Source organism: Neopelma chrysocephalum, unplaced genomic scaffold (assembly GCF_003984885.1).
Source record: "Neopelma chrysocephalum unplaced genomic scaffold, ASM398488v2 Primary Assembly neopelma1_382, whole genome shotgun sequence".
Lineage (NCBI taxonomy): Eukaryota > Metazoa > Chordata > Aves > Passeriformes > Pipridae > Neopelma > Neopelma chrysocephalum.
In genome coordinates this window covers 2,388,257-2,404,256 of record NW_020898046.1, presented here as the reverse complement: position 1 = coordinate 2,404,256, position 16,000 = coordinate 2,388,257, and the positions used below count along the sequence as shown (strand labels likewise).

Genomic DNA, 16,000 nt, shown 5'->3' with positions numbered 1-16,000 from the left:
AAGAAAGGATTTGAGGAGCAACCACCAGCATATTCTCAAAGTAAACAAGAAATAATAGCTTATATTTTCAAATCTACATAGAAGTTCTGATTGCCTAATATCCATTTATAGGTGCTCAAGTCACCTGGTATTGTATTTTGCCCCTTGAATCAGCTATTTATCCTGATTAGCATGTGGATTAGTGCAAGTAGGGTGATGGAAGGGATGATAAATTTCTGGAATGCAATAACAAATCAGTTAATACTCTCTTCATGGCTAATGTATGGGGAAAACCCTATGGACTAGATTATTCTCCCTGACATCTGACCAGATTGTAGATTCCTGACCATTTGGATGGAATGGGGAACGAATCTGAGTATCCTTCCAGGGAACATGGATTCAGCTGGTGGTACATTGTACAGGGTCCAAAAGAGAGTATGAAGATTAAAAAAAGGTTTTTGTGGAAAGACTGTACTCCCCTTCTACAGAAATCAAAGGAACGCTAATTTGGCCCAATTGTATGAAGTCCTCCTGGTGTCGAAGTCCTCCTGGTGTCAAAGTCCTTGGAGCACTTTCAAAACACAGAGCAGATGCACAAGGAAACAAACTGTTTATAACTCATCACTCTCCTTCCCAAACCAGACATATCAGTCAGGAGAGGTTTTCTCCCCCAGTTTCACATTCAGATAAATAGCTTTGAAGCATTACTGTATGTGGATAATATGTGGAAAACATCCAGGAGCAGTGAGATTGAAATTATGTCTGCTTTGAAGAGGACATCCAGGGGAATGACATTGGGGTGTACAAGTCAGGCCCATGGGACCACAATTCTGGGAGCAGGGTGTAGATCAAATTTCTATTCACTCAACATCATCTCAGTCAAACAACACTACAATTCTGGAAGGAACCTGGTAGTTTTTAAATTATAGAAGATGAAAAGGACCCTAGAATACATCTTTGATTGTTTAAAGGGATCCTACTCGCTCTTTACGCACAGCATTTAGCATTTTCAAAAAACATAATGTTAAGAGTTAATCTGACTTTGTTTAACCAGCAATTTAAGTGGGAAAAAAGTTGGACTGCTATAGAAGTCTCCAGAGATTTTATACTTTTTTTTGTTGTTTGGCTTATCAGTTTGTGGTATATGAGGGTGATGTGTTATGACTTAGTCTCAGGAAAAATAAGGGAGAATAAGTAAGAAAATTCTCATTTTCATAACAATAATTAATTCTCAGTAGCTCAGTTTTTTGGTATTTCTTATTTATTCCTACATCTGTTTTTAACTTGCTCGTATTTAGAGATTTTTTTTCTTTTCTTTCTAAATTATAAGAGCTAGTAGTTATTTAAGGACCTACCATTGTTTCCATTTTACAGAGAACTCATTTTAAGCACACATTTGTAACCATAGCCATTTAAATTCTGCTTTGCTGGAAGTGCTTGTAGAAGCTGATAGCCTAGATGTAAATTATTTATTTCAAATTGCATTGGCTGTGCTCTTTATTTTAAAAAAATAGCATACTAAACACAAAATTACGTTTTTTATTTTCTTTAGATGCCTGCCAAACTAACAAGAGATTTTACTCTAAAAGATTGCTTTTTTTGTTACTGGCGATCGGCCCACCAGTGTTGAAAATTCAGTAACTGCATTTTGAAAAAAACAAGATAAGCTGAAGAGTTAAACATAATGTTTGGTACATGCCAGCATGTGCTGTGTGTGCTATGCATATATGCAATGGAGAAACATTTTAAATTATCTTAGTTTATAGACATTCTTGATATTCTGTCTAAGCAACGTGTAAAATTCTGTGATCAGTTTTATTCCTTTAATTGGTGAAGGTGCAATTGTCAATCGCATCTGCTATCTGGTGCTTAAGAGGGTGAATTAATATCTGGACAACATATGTTTAAATGTAACTTATAGTAAGAATCAGTATTTTATAAAAACTATTACTAATATTCTGATCTTTATTTGTTAAATTTGAAATAGAGCTGTGTACAAATCCATTTGATTTTGACATTTTTACTGTCATGGCTGAGGACTTTACAGTCACAGCAATCTTTTTATTTCTTTAGTTGATAGCAAAATAATACTCCTTGATCATACTGGCAGTAGACTAAATACCAGCTTGGAAATACAACTTCTAAGGAGGTCATTGTAAATTGAATTGCAACAGAGGTTTGAATGCCAAGATAGCATTTAAGTATATACATATATATATGTGTCTGTATATTTGAGTATGTGAGTTTCTTAACGCAGATGGGGCAAAACAGAACTTGTATATTTCAAGCTCAAGAAAGGAATGCAACCAGAATTTCAAATATGTTTGAGTTATTACTTTTAGTTAATTGATAAGATACAGTTGAAAGATTTGGATCACTAGGACAAAGATTTAATAGAACTTTTGTTGGTGAGGGGCGAAAAAGCTTAAGAAAACGTGCGGGAGAAAAGGCTTAAGAGAACATGCATTCAAAGTCTTATGGGTTTTATCAATCAACTCTTCTGCTGGAGATGACAAAAGTTCTGCTTGGCTGAGGAATATATGAATATTGTACATGATAGTTTGACATATTGTATAGGCTTTACTTTGAATGTGTATATATTGTAGTAATTATATTTTTATTCAAAGAATAATCCAGTCAGTCTGGCTCAGAGGTGAACTCAACTCACACACTCATTTTCTAGAAAAACCTCTGAGATATCAGTCCTTTCTCCAGCAGCTAACTCTGTGTATTAAATAGTCTCCAAGTGTACAGGAGTAAGGTCTTTTTGTGAGCGTAATTAAATGCATATTGCCCCAATACAGCACACATGATTCTCATAAGCATATTATGGAAGAAAGAGACACATGGGCAACTTCAGTCCTGAGGCTATTGTAACAAATGTGATGCAGTGTCAAGGGAGAAGATTTTAATCCTTTATTCAGTTTGTTTGCCAGTATTAACATTCGGCCCTGTGGAGCTAAATGTTCCACGCTGTTTTCTTCCCCTTCATGTTTCAACAACAATTTTCATAAAAAGCATGTTTCCCACTTCACAGCATTACAGGGAGTGCACTGGGTATTCAGAGTCTGAAAGTGTGCCTGGAAATTTAGAGATTTTTTCAAACAATTTTTCTAATGCAGTTTGACTTTGCTTTATTTTTAAAAATCATGTTTGAGAGATCAGAGGGTCACACTGCATATTTTATTTGCGCAGGTGTCATCAGGGCCATAAGAACTTAATTTTTTTTTTATTAAAAGCAGGCTTTTGCAAAATCTAAGATCAATTTTATTCATATCAATTCTGTTAATATCTAGCAATATATCAACAAAAAATAGTTTGTTTCTCGAGCAGTAGCATTCTCACTGGAATGTGCAACCTAGATATTGCAGCCCTTGGTACAGGAAAACCATATCAAGAAAGAAATTCAGCAGCTTCCTAAAAATTTAACTTGACAGGCCTTTTATCTTCTTGGGAAGTGATGATAAAGGACTGTAACAAGCAGCATAAAAGATGAATAGCTATTAAGGTTGTTTTGAAATGTTCCAAATTTTAGAAACTTATGAGATTCTGATAATTTTTTTGTCCAGTTACCAATCATATTTGTTACTTTTCTGAAAAAGGATACTTGTAGTTATGGAAAATATATTACCTTTAACCTTAAGTCCAGGCCTAAGTAATGTTCAGAGCGTATACAGAGGGAACACTTTATCCTAAGCCAAAACTCTTTGAAAATTCTCTGTGGGAATGCTCTGCCTCCCATATTTAATTGCATGGGAGAATTCAGAAGTGTTCACAATGGACAGAGCCTCAGCAGCAGCATCAGTAGGCCCTGGGAATCTGCCATTGCATGTTCCGGATCTCTGTAACTCAATGAGAATAATACACTGGCTTTCGGAGAAGGTGGTTCTCTGCAGTCTTGACCTCTGGTGCTATCCTTTGGCTTCAAAGTCAATCTCCATATGGGCCTGAGTGTGGAACTCCATTCCTCACACTGTAAATATTCCCATTGAGATCAATAAGTATTTACTAAATAAGATGTTATTCACTGTGAGTAAGGGCCATATTATATGAGACTACAGGTCTGGCACTAGACTGAATGCCAGGTGTCCACCTAGGCTGTGCAAATCCCACCCCACCCCCTCCCAAGGGAAAAGGGGAGATGGAAAAAAAAAAACATGAAAACTTGGAATTTTCCAAGAAAGGCAGTTTTACATTTACACGGAGAAAAGGAAAAGAACTAATAACACTACGAACACACAGGCAAAGGAAACTAACAGTAAAATTCTACTTCCCACAAGAAGCGACATCTCAGACAGGTATAACTGTCTACAGGGCAGCCATCCCAGAAGAAGAGAGAGAGATACCTTGCTTCCTTCTTGTCTCTTTTATATCTGAGCTGATGTAACATTGTATGGAATACCTTATTGGCACAGTATGAATCAGGTGATCTATCTAGTTCCTTTTCCCTCCCAGGGAGGGTAACAAACCCATTACAAATATGCTTTCCTATTGTTAAGGGAATATATTCTCACAGGTGAGTTTCTTGGTTTTGCCTGCACCTGTTGCAGAATAGTCCTGCAAAATAAACAATTGTAGAGTTTAGTATTAGATATTCATATGAAAATACATATTAGTCTTTACCATCCCATTACGTAATTTCCATGTGTAAATGCAGGTTAACTGGTTGTGTAACTTTGCCAATGGCAAATTGAGTGTTTCAAAATTTAGCCTCAGGTATGCTCTGGGAAATTATGCTACAAGTCCATGTTGTTTCTTCATTCGAGCTCTCCAGTCTGCTAGAAACCCAGAATAAACACTTGACTCTGCTTTATTTCACAGGATAACCCTTCAAAATTACAGACCTAATAATTATTACTTCCTTTGATATTTATTGATTGCATTGACATTAATCATGATAAACACCTTTAGTATTAATGTAGATGTCATTAGTATTGTACTTCAGACTGTCTGTTGTAAGGAAGTGAGGAAAGTTAATATAGATAAACTGTTCAATGAATTTTGAAAATATTTTGCTATTTATAAGACTAGCTCTTGGAAGGGGGGTATTTATCTTTGAAAGAAAAAGAAGTAACATGAGATTTTTCCTTGGACAAGTTAATGTACATAATCCTATTCAGCTGTCTTCAAAAGTTGACAGCAAGCCTGAGCTGTTATTTCTTCAGGCTTTCTCTGTATACTATTCATGGAGCTGTTGTGCTAGACTTTGAGGAGTGCTTTTCTCCTTGGGTGGTCATGTTAATTCCACAGCTGAAATCAGTTCTTAATGTTTCTGAGAAGTGCCAGTGGTGAGTCTTGTTCTTAAGGGAGAATTCATTTTTGGACAGGGTAGACAGATCAGTCTTCCAGCTTTCACCACAAGATAGATTGGAGTGAATAGACAAGCCTTGTGATTTTGATGAATTTTAGGTCTGAATTACTCGATTTATCCATATTGTACTTGACTGAGCCTGTGGTGTTTCAACTCCCAGTGTCTGTGTTTCAACAGCAAAATAGGCCCTGTGCACTGAACCATTCTCACTCAAAATATTGCTGTGTTTTCTTACAGCCTGTGACCTGATGAACCAAGGCATCCTGGCCCTTGTCAGCTCCATTGGCTGCACCTCAGCAGGATCCCTGCAGTCACTGGCAGATGCCATGCACATCCCTCACCTCTTCATCCAGCGCTCAACGGCAGGAACGCCAAGGAGCGGCTGCGGGCTCACCAGGAGCAACCGCAACGATGACTACACACTCTCCGTCCGCCCCCCTGTCTACTTAAATGATGTCATCTTGAGGGTGGTCACAGAATATGCCTGGCAGAAGTTCATTATTTTTTACGATAATGACTATGGTAAGTATTTATTTAGAAGGGTGATTTTTGTCAAATCCATAATTCTGTTGAAAGCAGTCACATTACAGCTTTATAGTCTTCCAATAGATTATGTTTTGCTTGTGAACATTTATGGTTCTGGCAGCATTTCACAGTACCTCAGAGAAATATATTTCTAAAATCCATTAACATTTACAGGTTTATTTATAACGTCTTTGTTAGAGTTAGCTGATAAAGGGAGAACTTATCCAGCTTTATATTCTGCCAGTGTACAAGAAGCATAAAAGTTTTTAGCAAGTTCTCTTGGTTTTTTTGGACTGTAGAAATACAAGATGGCAATTCAAGAAGCAACATGTATGACTTGCATTCTGTGAATTTGTTTACTGTGTGGTGAATCTCTGTTGGCATATATTTGCTGGCCAGAAGCTGAAGTGGTGGTGAATGTAGGTCAGAGGTTTGGCAAGAATGACTTGCTATTCATAAATGTAAAACTTGTTGAAAGAAGTTCTCTAGAGTGAAGAACTTGAGAAGAAAGCCTGGAGAAGACAACAGTCCCTCTTTTTTGAGTTCATTCAGTGTGCCTGAAAGGTGCTGAATTGATGGTTTTTATGTGATTGAGTAAGTGTGACACAGATGGCAGCATCACAAGACTGCACCATCCAGCTCGGTGATTCAGCCAATTTTGGAACAGATATTTTCTACAGCTGAGAGGAGAACTGGACAGATTTCTCCAGTATAGGTGCATTATCTAACTAATTTAATGATCTTTTTTTCTATGGAAAATTGCTTTGAAAACAGACATGTTTTCTTCAGATGCATCAAATATTCATAAGTAATCATGATGGGTTTGGATGAGCACTTTAAAAGTTATTTTCAAAGTTAAATTTTTAAGTTATGGAAAAATGCTCACTTCAGCGATTTGCTGTGCGTAATATCTGGTTCATTCAGGTCAGGTGTTATTGATTTTTGTACCCTGCCTACATAATAAATTCTTAAATTAGAAGGATAGAAAATGATGAATAGGACAATTCCTCTCAGTAACAAAGCAGCACCTAAAAGCACCAGCCATGAGATAAGGAACACACACACACACACACACACAAACATTGAAAAGGCTTGCAGCTGAGAGTATTTTTGTTCAGAAATTATGAGTCTGTGTATTTAACTACCAGGTAGCTATGAAGACAACTATAATCTTTCCAGCTAAAAGGTATTTTTTGCATGCATTGAGTATTAAAACCTCAAAAAAATTATGATTAATATTTTTGAATAATTATTTTTTTAAAAAACTGGGTTTAAATTATTTAAGTTTCAGTATTTAATTTGAGAATGCAGTTCAGACACCGTGTTATTTTGTCCTTGATTTCTGGGTAAGAACTTAATAAAGATGTTACTAATGTAACACAGATACCTGTCTTCAGGGAATGAGTTTCAGACCGGTAGGTCATTCAGTGACGCATTATCCCTAGATGTGACATGTGGCAAATATTAAGTCTTTCTACCAGCCTCTATGGCATTCTGAATTCAGTAATCTACAAGTAATGTCCACTGACCAAGACAGATCAATAATGTACCTGATCAGTGATCACTATCACATACATCAGGAAAAGGTGTAAAAAAAAATTTGTCATGTATCATATACTGAGCAGTCTGTCCACTTTCTAACTAATTGCATGGTTTGGGTATTTTTCACGAGGTTGGCTTGTTGATTTTTTTTGGGGGGGAGGGGCGGTGTACATATTTTGGGATTAATACAACAAATAGAATGATTTTAAATGAAATCTGATTTTAAATTAACCTGCAACTCTGAATAGAAGTCTTACATGTGCAATGGTACATTTCTTTAAACTGTATTAAATTTTGATTTCAGTAGCCATCTTAGTGCAGCAAGCAATTTCTATAATCTTTTTTTGCTTCCTATAGTTCTTTATAAAATTCTATGTTGCTGGTTTCATAGACTATCTCCTCCTCCACTTTCAGTAAGGAACAAGAGAGAGAAGTTTCAGATCGTCATCTCTCACCTGAGGCCTCTCTCATTATTTCCATTGCATGAGAGTTGTTTGCTGACTCTCCATTCTCTCTTCTTGCTCGTACTGAAATGCCTCCCTAATTCTTCACTACCCTGTTTCAGGAGAAATCATCAGGCTTGGCACTGTGTTTTGCCTGTTCGTAATTCTTTTACTCAGCTTTTGATCTATGACAACATGTATTTTTATTGTACAGGTGATGACATTATTTTCTTAGCATCCCCTAGAGAGCAATTTTGCCAGATTGTTATAAATAGTAACTAATTATGTCACTTCCTCCACTTTTTCTGCTATTTTATTGATAAACTGAATGCATTTGCTGTATGTTAGCACTGTACATTTTCTCTTCTCGGGTTCTCTATTGACAGAAGAGGAACTTGCGCAGAGGGAGGGGCAAAGAAATTAATAGCATGAAAAGAGAGGCTGGAATCACTTTTTAATGGATTACAGAGTGGAGAAGTCTGATTTCAGTATTCACTATGCTTTGAGCAGCATTTTCTCATTGCTGCCATTTTTTTGTAAATTAGAAAACATGAAAGCACTGATGGACCAACTGGTTCCAGCAACCATCAGGATTCCAGTACCTCCCTTTCTGATAAATTATTTTGTATAGTGATTTAATTTAGTGATTTAAATCAAAATATTTTAGTTGTATTACTGAAATTATTTCCAGTAATAATCTTGCTCTGTGAAAGAAAATGGATCTTTCATATTAAAAGTAAATTTTCCTACAGTAAAATTAAGATCTTGTCCAAAGTACATACTGTGCTAAACTATTTCCCTTGCACCTTTAATATAGGCTGCAACCATTTATGTGTCAATTTATCAATATCATTGTTTTTTAATCCTTTTAATCCTATCTATTCAATTGCTTTTGATTTTTATCTTGCAATCTATCATAGATTCTTGTCATTATCAGAGAGTTTTTTATAATAGAAATGTGTCTTTCTGCAGGCCCAGAAGTATTCTCCCCAATGTTATCCTCCATAAAAACTCTCAAATTCTTATTTTGAATAAAGTAGGTTAATATATTCAGTTTTAACATTTTAACACTACTATTCTACTTTCTAAATGTTAGAAACTTCCAAGCTACTTAAAGATTCTTTACCAACAAAAAAAGTTAAGTCTTTGAAGGAAACAGTTCTTTCATTAAGTTGTAACCATCTTGGTGTTGAAGAAGTTAGGTAGAAATGCATTTCTGAAATAATTGACATCTAAGTTTTTAACTGATTTATTTTTCCCAAGTAGAATTGTAGGTAGATTGACTATTCTAACGCAGAACAAAAGACACCTTGATAATACAAAAAAAAATATTTTGCTACTGTTAACTTAGTTACTCTGAGTGAAGACTTTAGTAAATCCGTGATCTTTTGTCAGTGGTAGAGCCTTGCCAGTATCAAATGTGAGGCTGACACACAGTAACAATTAATGAGTGAGATGTAAGAAAAGGGAACTTGAGCAGGCTTAGGTAATGTTTGTATTTTGTTTAGTACAATTGTATCTTTACCTTTAGTGTATAAATTCAGATGAACTTCTGAAAATCAGAATGAGTCTTCTTTTCCCCCATCCTTGCTCTCTGCTGGGATGACTTAGATCAAAGTCCCAGTTCAGTTAGTTCCCTTGTATTGTGTGTTTTGTTCCTTCAGGTAAAACAAGTTAAGGCCTGCCCAGGATATGAAATCTGATTTTGTTTAAGAAAATTTAATATGAGGATATTAAAAGCATTCAAGAACGCTTCTGCACTTCTTCAAATGCCATTAAAGACAGTCTTCTTGCAGAGATAAAGAGTAGGTGGCATGAAATGCAGAAAAATTATGCAGTAGACTGATGCCTTTCTCAAACTGCTATTAAAATTACTATCCACACACTATGTACAAGCCAAATTTACTTCATTTAAGCAGCCAAATTAGCTCCTACTCATTTCATTCTTGACTGCTCAGCTCAATCTGTAGGATCACTGTGCAGAACATATCTGTGCATCTCTTTACGAGTAGATGTAGAGAGTGGGAAATTCCTCCACTACATCCCTGAACTCATCCTTAGGACCATCATCACCCTTTCAGTGAAGGCATTTTCAGACTGGACACTATAAATGTATAACTTTTACCTTTGGAAATTGCAAAGTTTAGATTTGTAAAGAGAGACACTGACATCTGGAAACATTTTGAGCAAGCTTTACCAAGTTATTCACCTTTAGGATTTCAAGTTCAAAGCAAGCAAAATGCAGGTTGAAACAGCAAACCCTACCTCATCCACAGACTGGCACTTAACAATGGTTGGTACCCAAAAACTAACATGAAAAAGACCCTTGCACATTAATCACAGAATGAAATAGTAATTTGTGATTGGGATGTGTGAGCCCAGGCTATATAAGCGGTGTGACTGACCTAGAATCCCAGCATATTGTTGGTTTTTATCTCTGTGATGTATCAACAAGGGGTAAGCTTTTGTAATTCATGTTTTACTCTTCAGGCAGTTTACAGTTCACTCTGTTTTCCAGGAATATGTAGATACTTTTCTGTAGTAGTAAATTCTTTATGAAGAAACCAGTCAATCATTGCAAGAACATAGTTGTGAATTTTGCGATTTACATTGTAGGTATCTCTGCATTTCTAAGATGAAAGACAGAAAGTCTAGCTGTTTGAAAACATTTATTTTTCATGTTTTGTTACTGCTAAAGCAGAGAGAAAGATTCTGCACTTTTTCTCTTGAAAGGTTGAGGGAATAAGGTTTTTTTCTGAAGAATTAATTTTATCTTAATCCTTATTCTGTTTTATAGTGATAGTAGTAACATTTTTAAACCCTTATGTATTTTATATTAAAAAACAATTTCTTAACCCCTCTTCTTTGTCCAGATTTCTGGCCTTAACCCTGTGTCTTTCATCGCAGTGTGTCTTTGATATACAGCCATCACTGGAGATTTATGCAGTATTTACTGATTCCAGGACTAAGATATCTTTGCTTATGGTTTTTTGACCTTCCTACTTATAATACGGATATTTGGCAATGGATATTTGCCATTCCCTTAGGTGGTAATTTAGTTTTAACCTTTGTAAAGAGAAACAAAGCAAGCATGAAGGCTAAGAAGGGGATTTGTTCTGTGAGGCTAAAGTAGGCATTCCCATAGCAAACAGAGGTTGAAGAGGTAATTGAAAAGACTTGGCTGGAATGGAAGGGAGCTTAGCAGTAAGAAAGAGTTTAGTGGGCATCTGTCTTGAAGAAACTTCCTCATGGATCTGCCCTCTTGCTACTTCTGAAAACCAGATGCAGAGGGTGTGGACTTGTGCTGGCAATGATTGGTTAGAGCATAGTGCTAATAATGCCAAGGTTGTGAGTTTGATCCCCATAGAGGCCATTCACTTATGAGTTGGACTTGATGACCCTTGTGGGTCCCTTCCAACTCAGAATATTCTGTGATTCATCATATACAGGGTTTCCGATTATTTCTGCATCAGGAAAGGATGAAGGCAGTGGTGTGAGTTACCTGGTCTCTAAAAAGATATCTCAAGCTCAATCTGAGAGAAGATGTTGGAGAAAGACACAAAATAAAATAGAATTATCAAGAAGGAGAGCAGTGACATCTATAATGCTGAGGAGCTCAGTCAAATTAGAGAGGCCTGTGAAACTATGAAGAGCATTATTCCCATCCCTACCCCAGGAAGGCAATGGTTTTCAAACAAATTGAGTGTAATGCTATAGAATTGGAGTGCTGTTCTTTAAAGATCCCATGAAAAAAGGGGTTATACCTGGAACTTGAAAGGCTGAGCTGCTTGCAAAAAGGCTACCTCCTATGTCATAAGAGGAGTGATATTCTGAGATGATGCCCATCTGTACCTATGGGCCCTGGATTTCTAGCACTTTGTTCAAAACTCATATAGAGTAAGTAATCCTGTACACACATTTTCCAGAAATAAATATATGATGACCACTGGCATAAATGGGCTTGAAACCATAACATTTTCAAATCATGTAAAGTTTTAATGCAAGTTTGATAAAGACTCATAAAAGAATCGTGTTCTCTTTAATCGATTGCAAATGGTTATAATTACCCTGAGGCTGTTTTCAGCTGCCTGATGACTATAATATTCTCAAGTCTGTCTCCAGACAGTCTTAAAACTGTTTATTACTCATCTGGCTCTTTGCCAACTTCCCATACTCATTTACTTCACTATGCTTCAATAAACATATAATTAATTCAAGCTTATTATTGAACTTTTTTTTACCCCATTAGTATTTATTATGTCATTCAGATAAAGAAAGGCACATGTATTTTTCATCTGTGTAACTTTACTGTGTCAACTAATTATATTGTAAGTTAGCAGCTGTTTGTGAGAACTTCTGTAACAACTTGCTTTTGCTGATTGACATTACCACTGGAAATTGAGTGTATATTTTGGTTGTCCCTGAAATTATTCCACTTCTGAGATAACTTATGAATTATTCTATAAAATTTCTCTAGTGGAACAATGGACATGCTTCTCTTTTTCAGCTATGTAATGGTTGGAGAAATGTATTCCAGGAGCTATAAGTGAATATATAGAAAGGCAAGAGAATGTTTGTGGCTCTCTTATTTTGCAGTCTTTAAGGATGGAATGGATAAAGCATTCAAAGGCTTGGCCTGACAAATCTGTGTTGTAAGCTGAGGTCAAAATAAAACTGTAGGTGTTCCCGTATTATCTGTATAGTCAGTAAACTGTAAATGAGGTACTATCTTGATGTTTTGCAGAGTTACAAGATTGCATTTGTATATGCAGTCTGCAAACATCAGAAGAAAAGTGATTTAAGAATATTTGAATTCCTGAAGCTTGTACTGATATCGACTACTGTTTGCTAAATATTTTTCAATTCTCAACACATTGTTTTATCTTCTGAGAAGTATCAAAATTGACTTTGTAAATTGATATTTTGGCAGCTAAATAACTGAACAGTTATCAAATGAGGAAACTATTGTGCAAAGTACTTTTTGCATTTTGAATTGAAGAAATTATATCACCATTGGAAAAAAAAAGGATGAATTAGGTATAATAACACTGTAAATATCAGGTAGTATCATAAATTGAAAAGAAAACTTCTCTTGGAGAGTTCTAACACCAGTCAAGAAAAAGAGCAAACAGAAAGACAGGAAAAAGCTGGAAAATATTTATCGCAGAGTTCATAAATCTTAGTTTTGTAGGTTATGTTCTTCACAGGCCTAGTTCACTCATAAAATATTCTTGTTTCTATACTGTAAACTTTTAATCAGCTGAAAAATGTTATTTAGGAAGAGACTGATGCACAGTCAGAGAACAATTTGTCTTAAGGGAGTTTATAACACATATCAAATTGTAGAATAGAATCGTAGAATGGTTTGGGTTGGAAGGGGCATTAATGATAATCTAGTTCCAATGCCCCTATCATGGATAGGGACACCTCCCACTAGACCAGGTTGCTCAGAGCTCCATCCAACCTGACCCTGAACACTTCCAGGGATGGGGCACCTACAACTTCTCTGGGCAACCTGTGGCAATGCCTCACCACTGTTATAGTAGAGAATGTCTTCTGTATATCTAACCTAAATTTCCCCTCTTTCATTTTGAACCAATTACTCCTTGTCGTGTCACTACAGTTTCTGATGAAGAGTCCCCCTCCAGCTTCCTTGTGAGCCCCCTTCTGACAATGGGAAGGTTGCTATGAGGTCTCCACTCAACCTTCTCTTCTCCAGGCTGAACAGCTCCAACTTTCTTGCCTGTCATATAGTCACACTTAGTTTATCACCAAGAAGTCTGCAAGAACAGTCACTTTGCTGTTCCTTACCCCACCTGCTTCGAAGGGCTGCTTATGAGAACCAACAGGTAGAATTGGTGTGTCATACAAACAGAAATATAGTGTATATATACACACTTCTTATTAAATAAAGGCATTTATCTACACAGAGGTATAAATCTCTGATTAAGAGTTGTATAGGATTTAAGTACAATTTTACAAGTTTGGCATGATTTGAAGGTACTAGGCAGGGAAAATTTGTTTCTTTGCAGGAGGCTGTTTTACTCAAAGACAACTCCTAGAAGTCTTTTGGAAATCTGTAATGCAAACTGTAGTCAAAAGGAAATTGAATGAAGAGGTAGAAAGCAGATTGCACAGTCAAAAGTACACGATTATAGAATATTGCCATGTCAGCCTCCATGACTGAGGGGTGATCACAGTATGACTTCCTTTCTATTTTTGAGAAGCTAAGGTAACAGCTGATACTCTGAAGGATTAGTTGTAGCTTCATTTTTATTTATCTTTTTTATCCTTTGCTTTTTTCCTCTTTCTTTCCAGTTAAAAAAGAAAAAAAAAGAAAGATACTCAAAGGAAACATCTTGTGCCAATCATCAGTAAAGTTAGAAACTGAAGTCTAGTAGGATTTGAAAACTGCAAATGTTGATATCTCTTCCTCAACATTGGGACTATGTGTATTTATTTTGCTTATTTACAGGATAATTTCTAATAATTGATGTATGGTATGAAACAAAAAGTAGTTAATGTAAATGACATTTCAATGAACATTTAAAACAAGGATTAAATAGACATTCCACTAGTACCAAAATGGTTCATATGAAACAACAAAAATTGAAGTCACTTGCTTATAATGCAGTTGGAAATGGAAATATCTTCAAAAAAGGAAAAAAGTATACAAGTATATTTTTTCTTTTTCTGATACTACGAAATTTGAGAAAATTTGTTTGTTTGGTTTTTTTGTGTGTGAAATTTTTGAAAATTGCAAACATGGGGCAAAAACTCAGTCGTTCTTACCATTTACAAATTTTCAGTTTCCCCAAAGAAATACCATCCCCACTTGTTAGGTTCTAGAAATTCTGATAATATGAGATTTTGTATATAATTAAACATTTGAACTTGATTTACTTCTAATGAGTTTGAACTACTGCTATATTCTCTGAAGCTAGATCATCCAGCTGAAAAAGCTCACATAAGTGGTCCCTCTCTGTCCCCAAATGACAATATGAAAGAGCTATGAAGTTGGGTTTTTGTGTTTGGTTTTTTTTTTTAATTTGTTCATTTTAATTTGGAAGTTCACCAAATGACATATAGGCTGACTAATGAGAGGGAATCCCACTGCTGCAAAAGTAAAATGAAGTACTATCATTGAATCATCATGCTAAATTGTTGTTTTCCTCAGTCTAGATCTTAACCATGTTAATAGATATCAACATGTGCACAGGAATGCACTTTGCTCAAGGCTTTATACAGAGCAGTGGCACCATCAGAGTCCAGCTGAAGCTGCTCATCTGCCTTGTGTACAGTGCATTTCCCCAGTTAATAGTTGCTGTCATGTTAACCATCACCATGTAAGGAAGAATCACTGTGCTAGACCTGTAAAGCTATCTTGATAAGAATTTGAAGTGTTATTTGTTATACAATGGCTTTTCTCATCAACTGTGCAAATAAAATGGTCTTTTGTGTAAATCAACCAGTGAATATTTATGGCAGTGCATTCACCTTTGCTACCACAGCTGAATCAGTTGGTATTTATCAGCTAGATACTCTGAGGAAAATGTTCTCAGATCTCAAATGGCATCAGAGGAAGGATGAGCTAATGACTGTAAACCAGGTTTGAGATAACAAAAGTGCATAGTGAGTGCCTTGTAATTTAGGTGGAATACAATGACAGAGGTGAATGGCTTAATTTATTATCATTCATGAATAGTGCCGTCTTTCTCTTCTCCTGATTATATTGTGATCTGAAATTTTTTTAGGAACTTTACATCTACTTGGAGATTTCTCATTTTTAATAAGGGTATAAGAGGTACTTAGCATGTAAGTTTATTGTTTGTTGTTCATTTTGTACAGCTTATCAAATCTTCACTGCATATGCATCCTGGCATGAGATGCCTGAAAACCAGCATATTTTGTTCTAGGATGTCCTGATCATTAGATTTTCCCCAAGATGGATTAAGGGACCTGCTCCCTCTGTATAGAAACAGAGATGGCAAAGGAAAATTATGTGGCGTCGGAGGGAACAAAGAACTGAGACAAGCATCTGGTCCAGTGATAAAAAAAACCCTTGTGGAAGAATCATAGAATCATAGAATATCCTGAGTTGAAGGATCATGAAAGCCCAACTCCTGGCCCTGCACAGGACAGTTCAGAGAATCACACCATGTACCTGAGAGTGTTGTCCAAACACTGCTTGAATTCTGGC

General features: G+C 36.0%; 1 protein-coding gene across 2 annotated transcripts in view; it reads left to right on the top strand.

Annotated features, from left to right (window-relative positions):
- Window positions 1-16,000, top strand: part of GRID2 (glutamate ionotropic receptor delta type subunit 2) — a 700,412-nt gene that overhangs the window by 403,620 nt on the left and 280,792 nt on the right. Inside the window, exon 3 of one of the 2 annotated variants that reach the window (XM_027706551.1) lies at window positions 5,528-5,812. The exons of the other annotated variant lie outside the window; for it this stretch is intronic. Coding sequence (XP_027562352.1) covers window positions 5,528-5,812 — 285 coding nt within the window. The remainder of the gene's footprint in view (window positions 1-5,527; window positions 5,813-16,000) is intronic. 2 annotated transcript variants of the gene reach the window in all.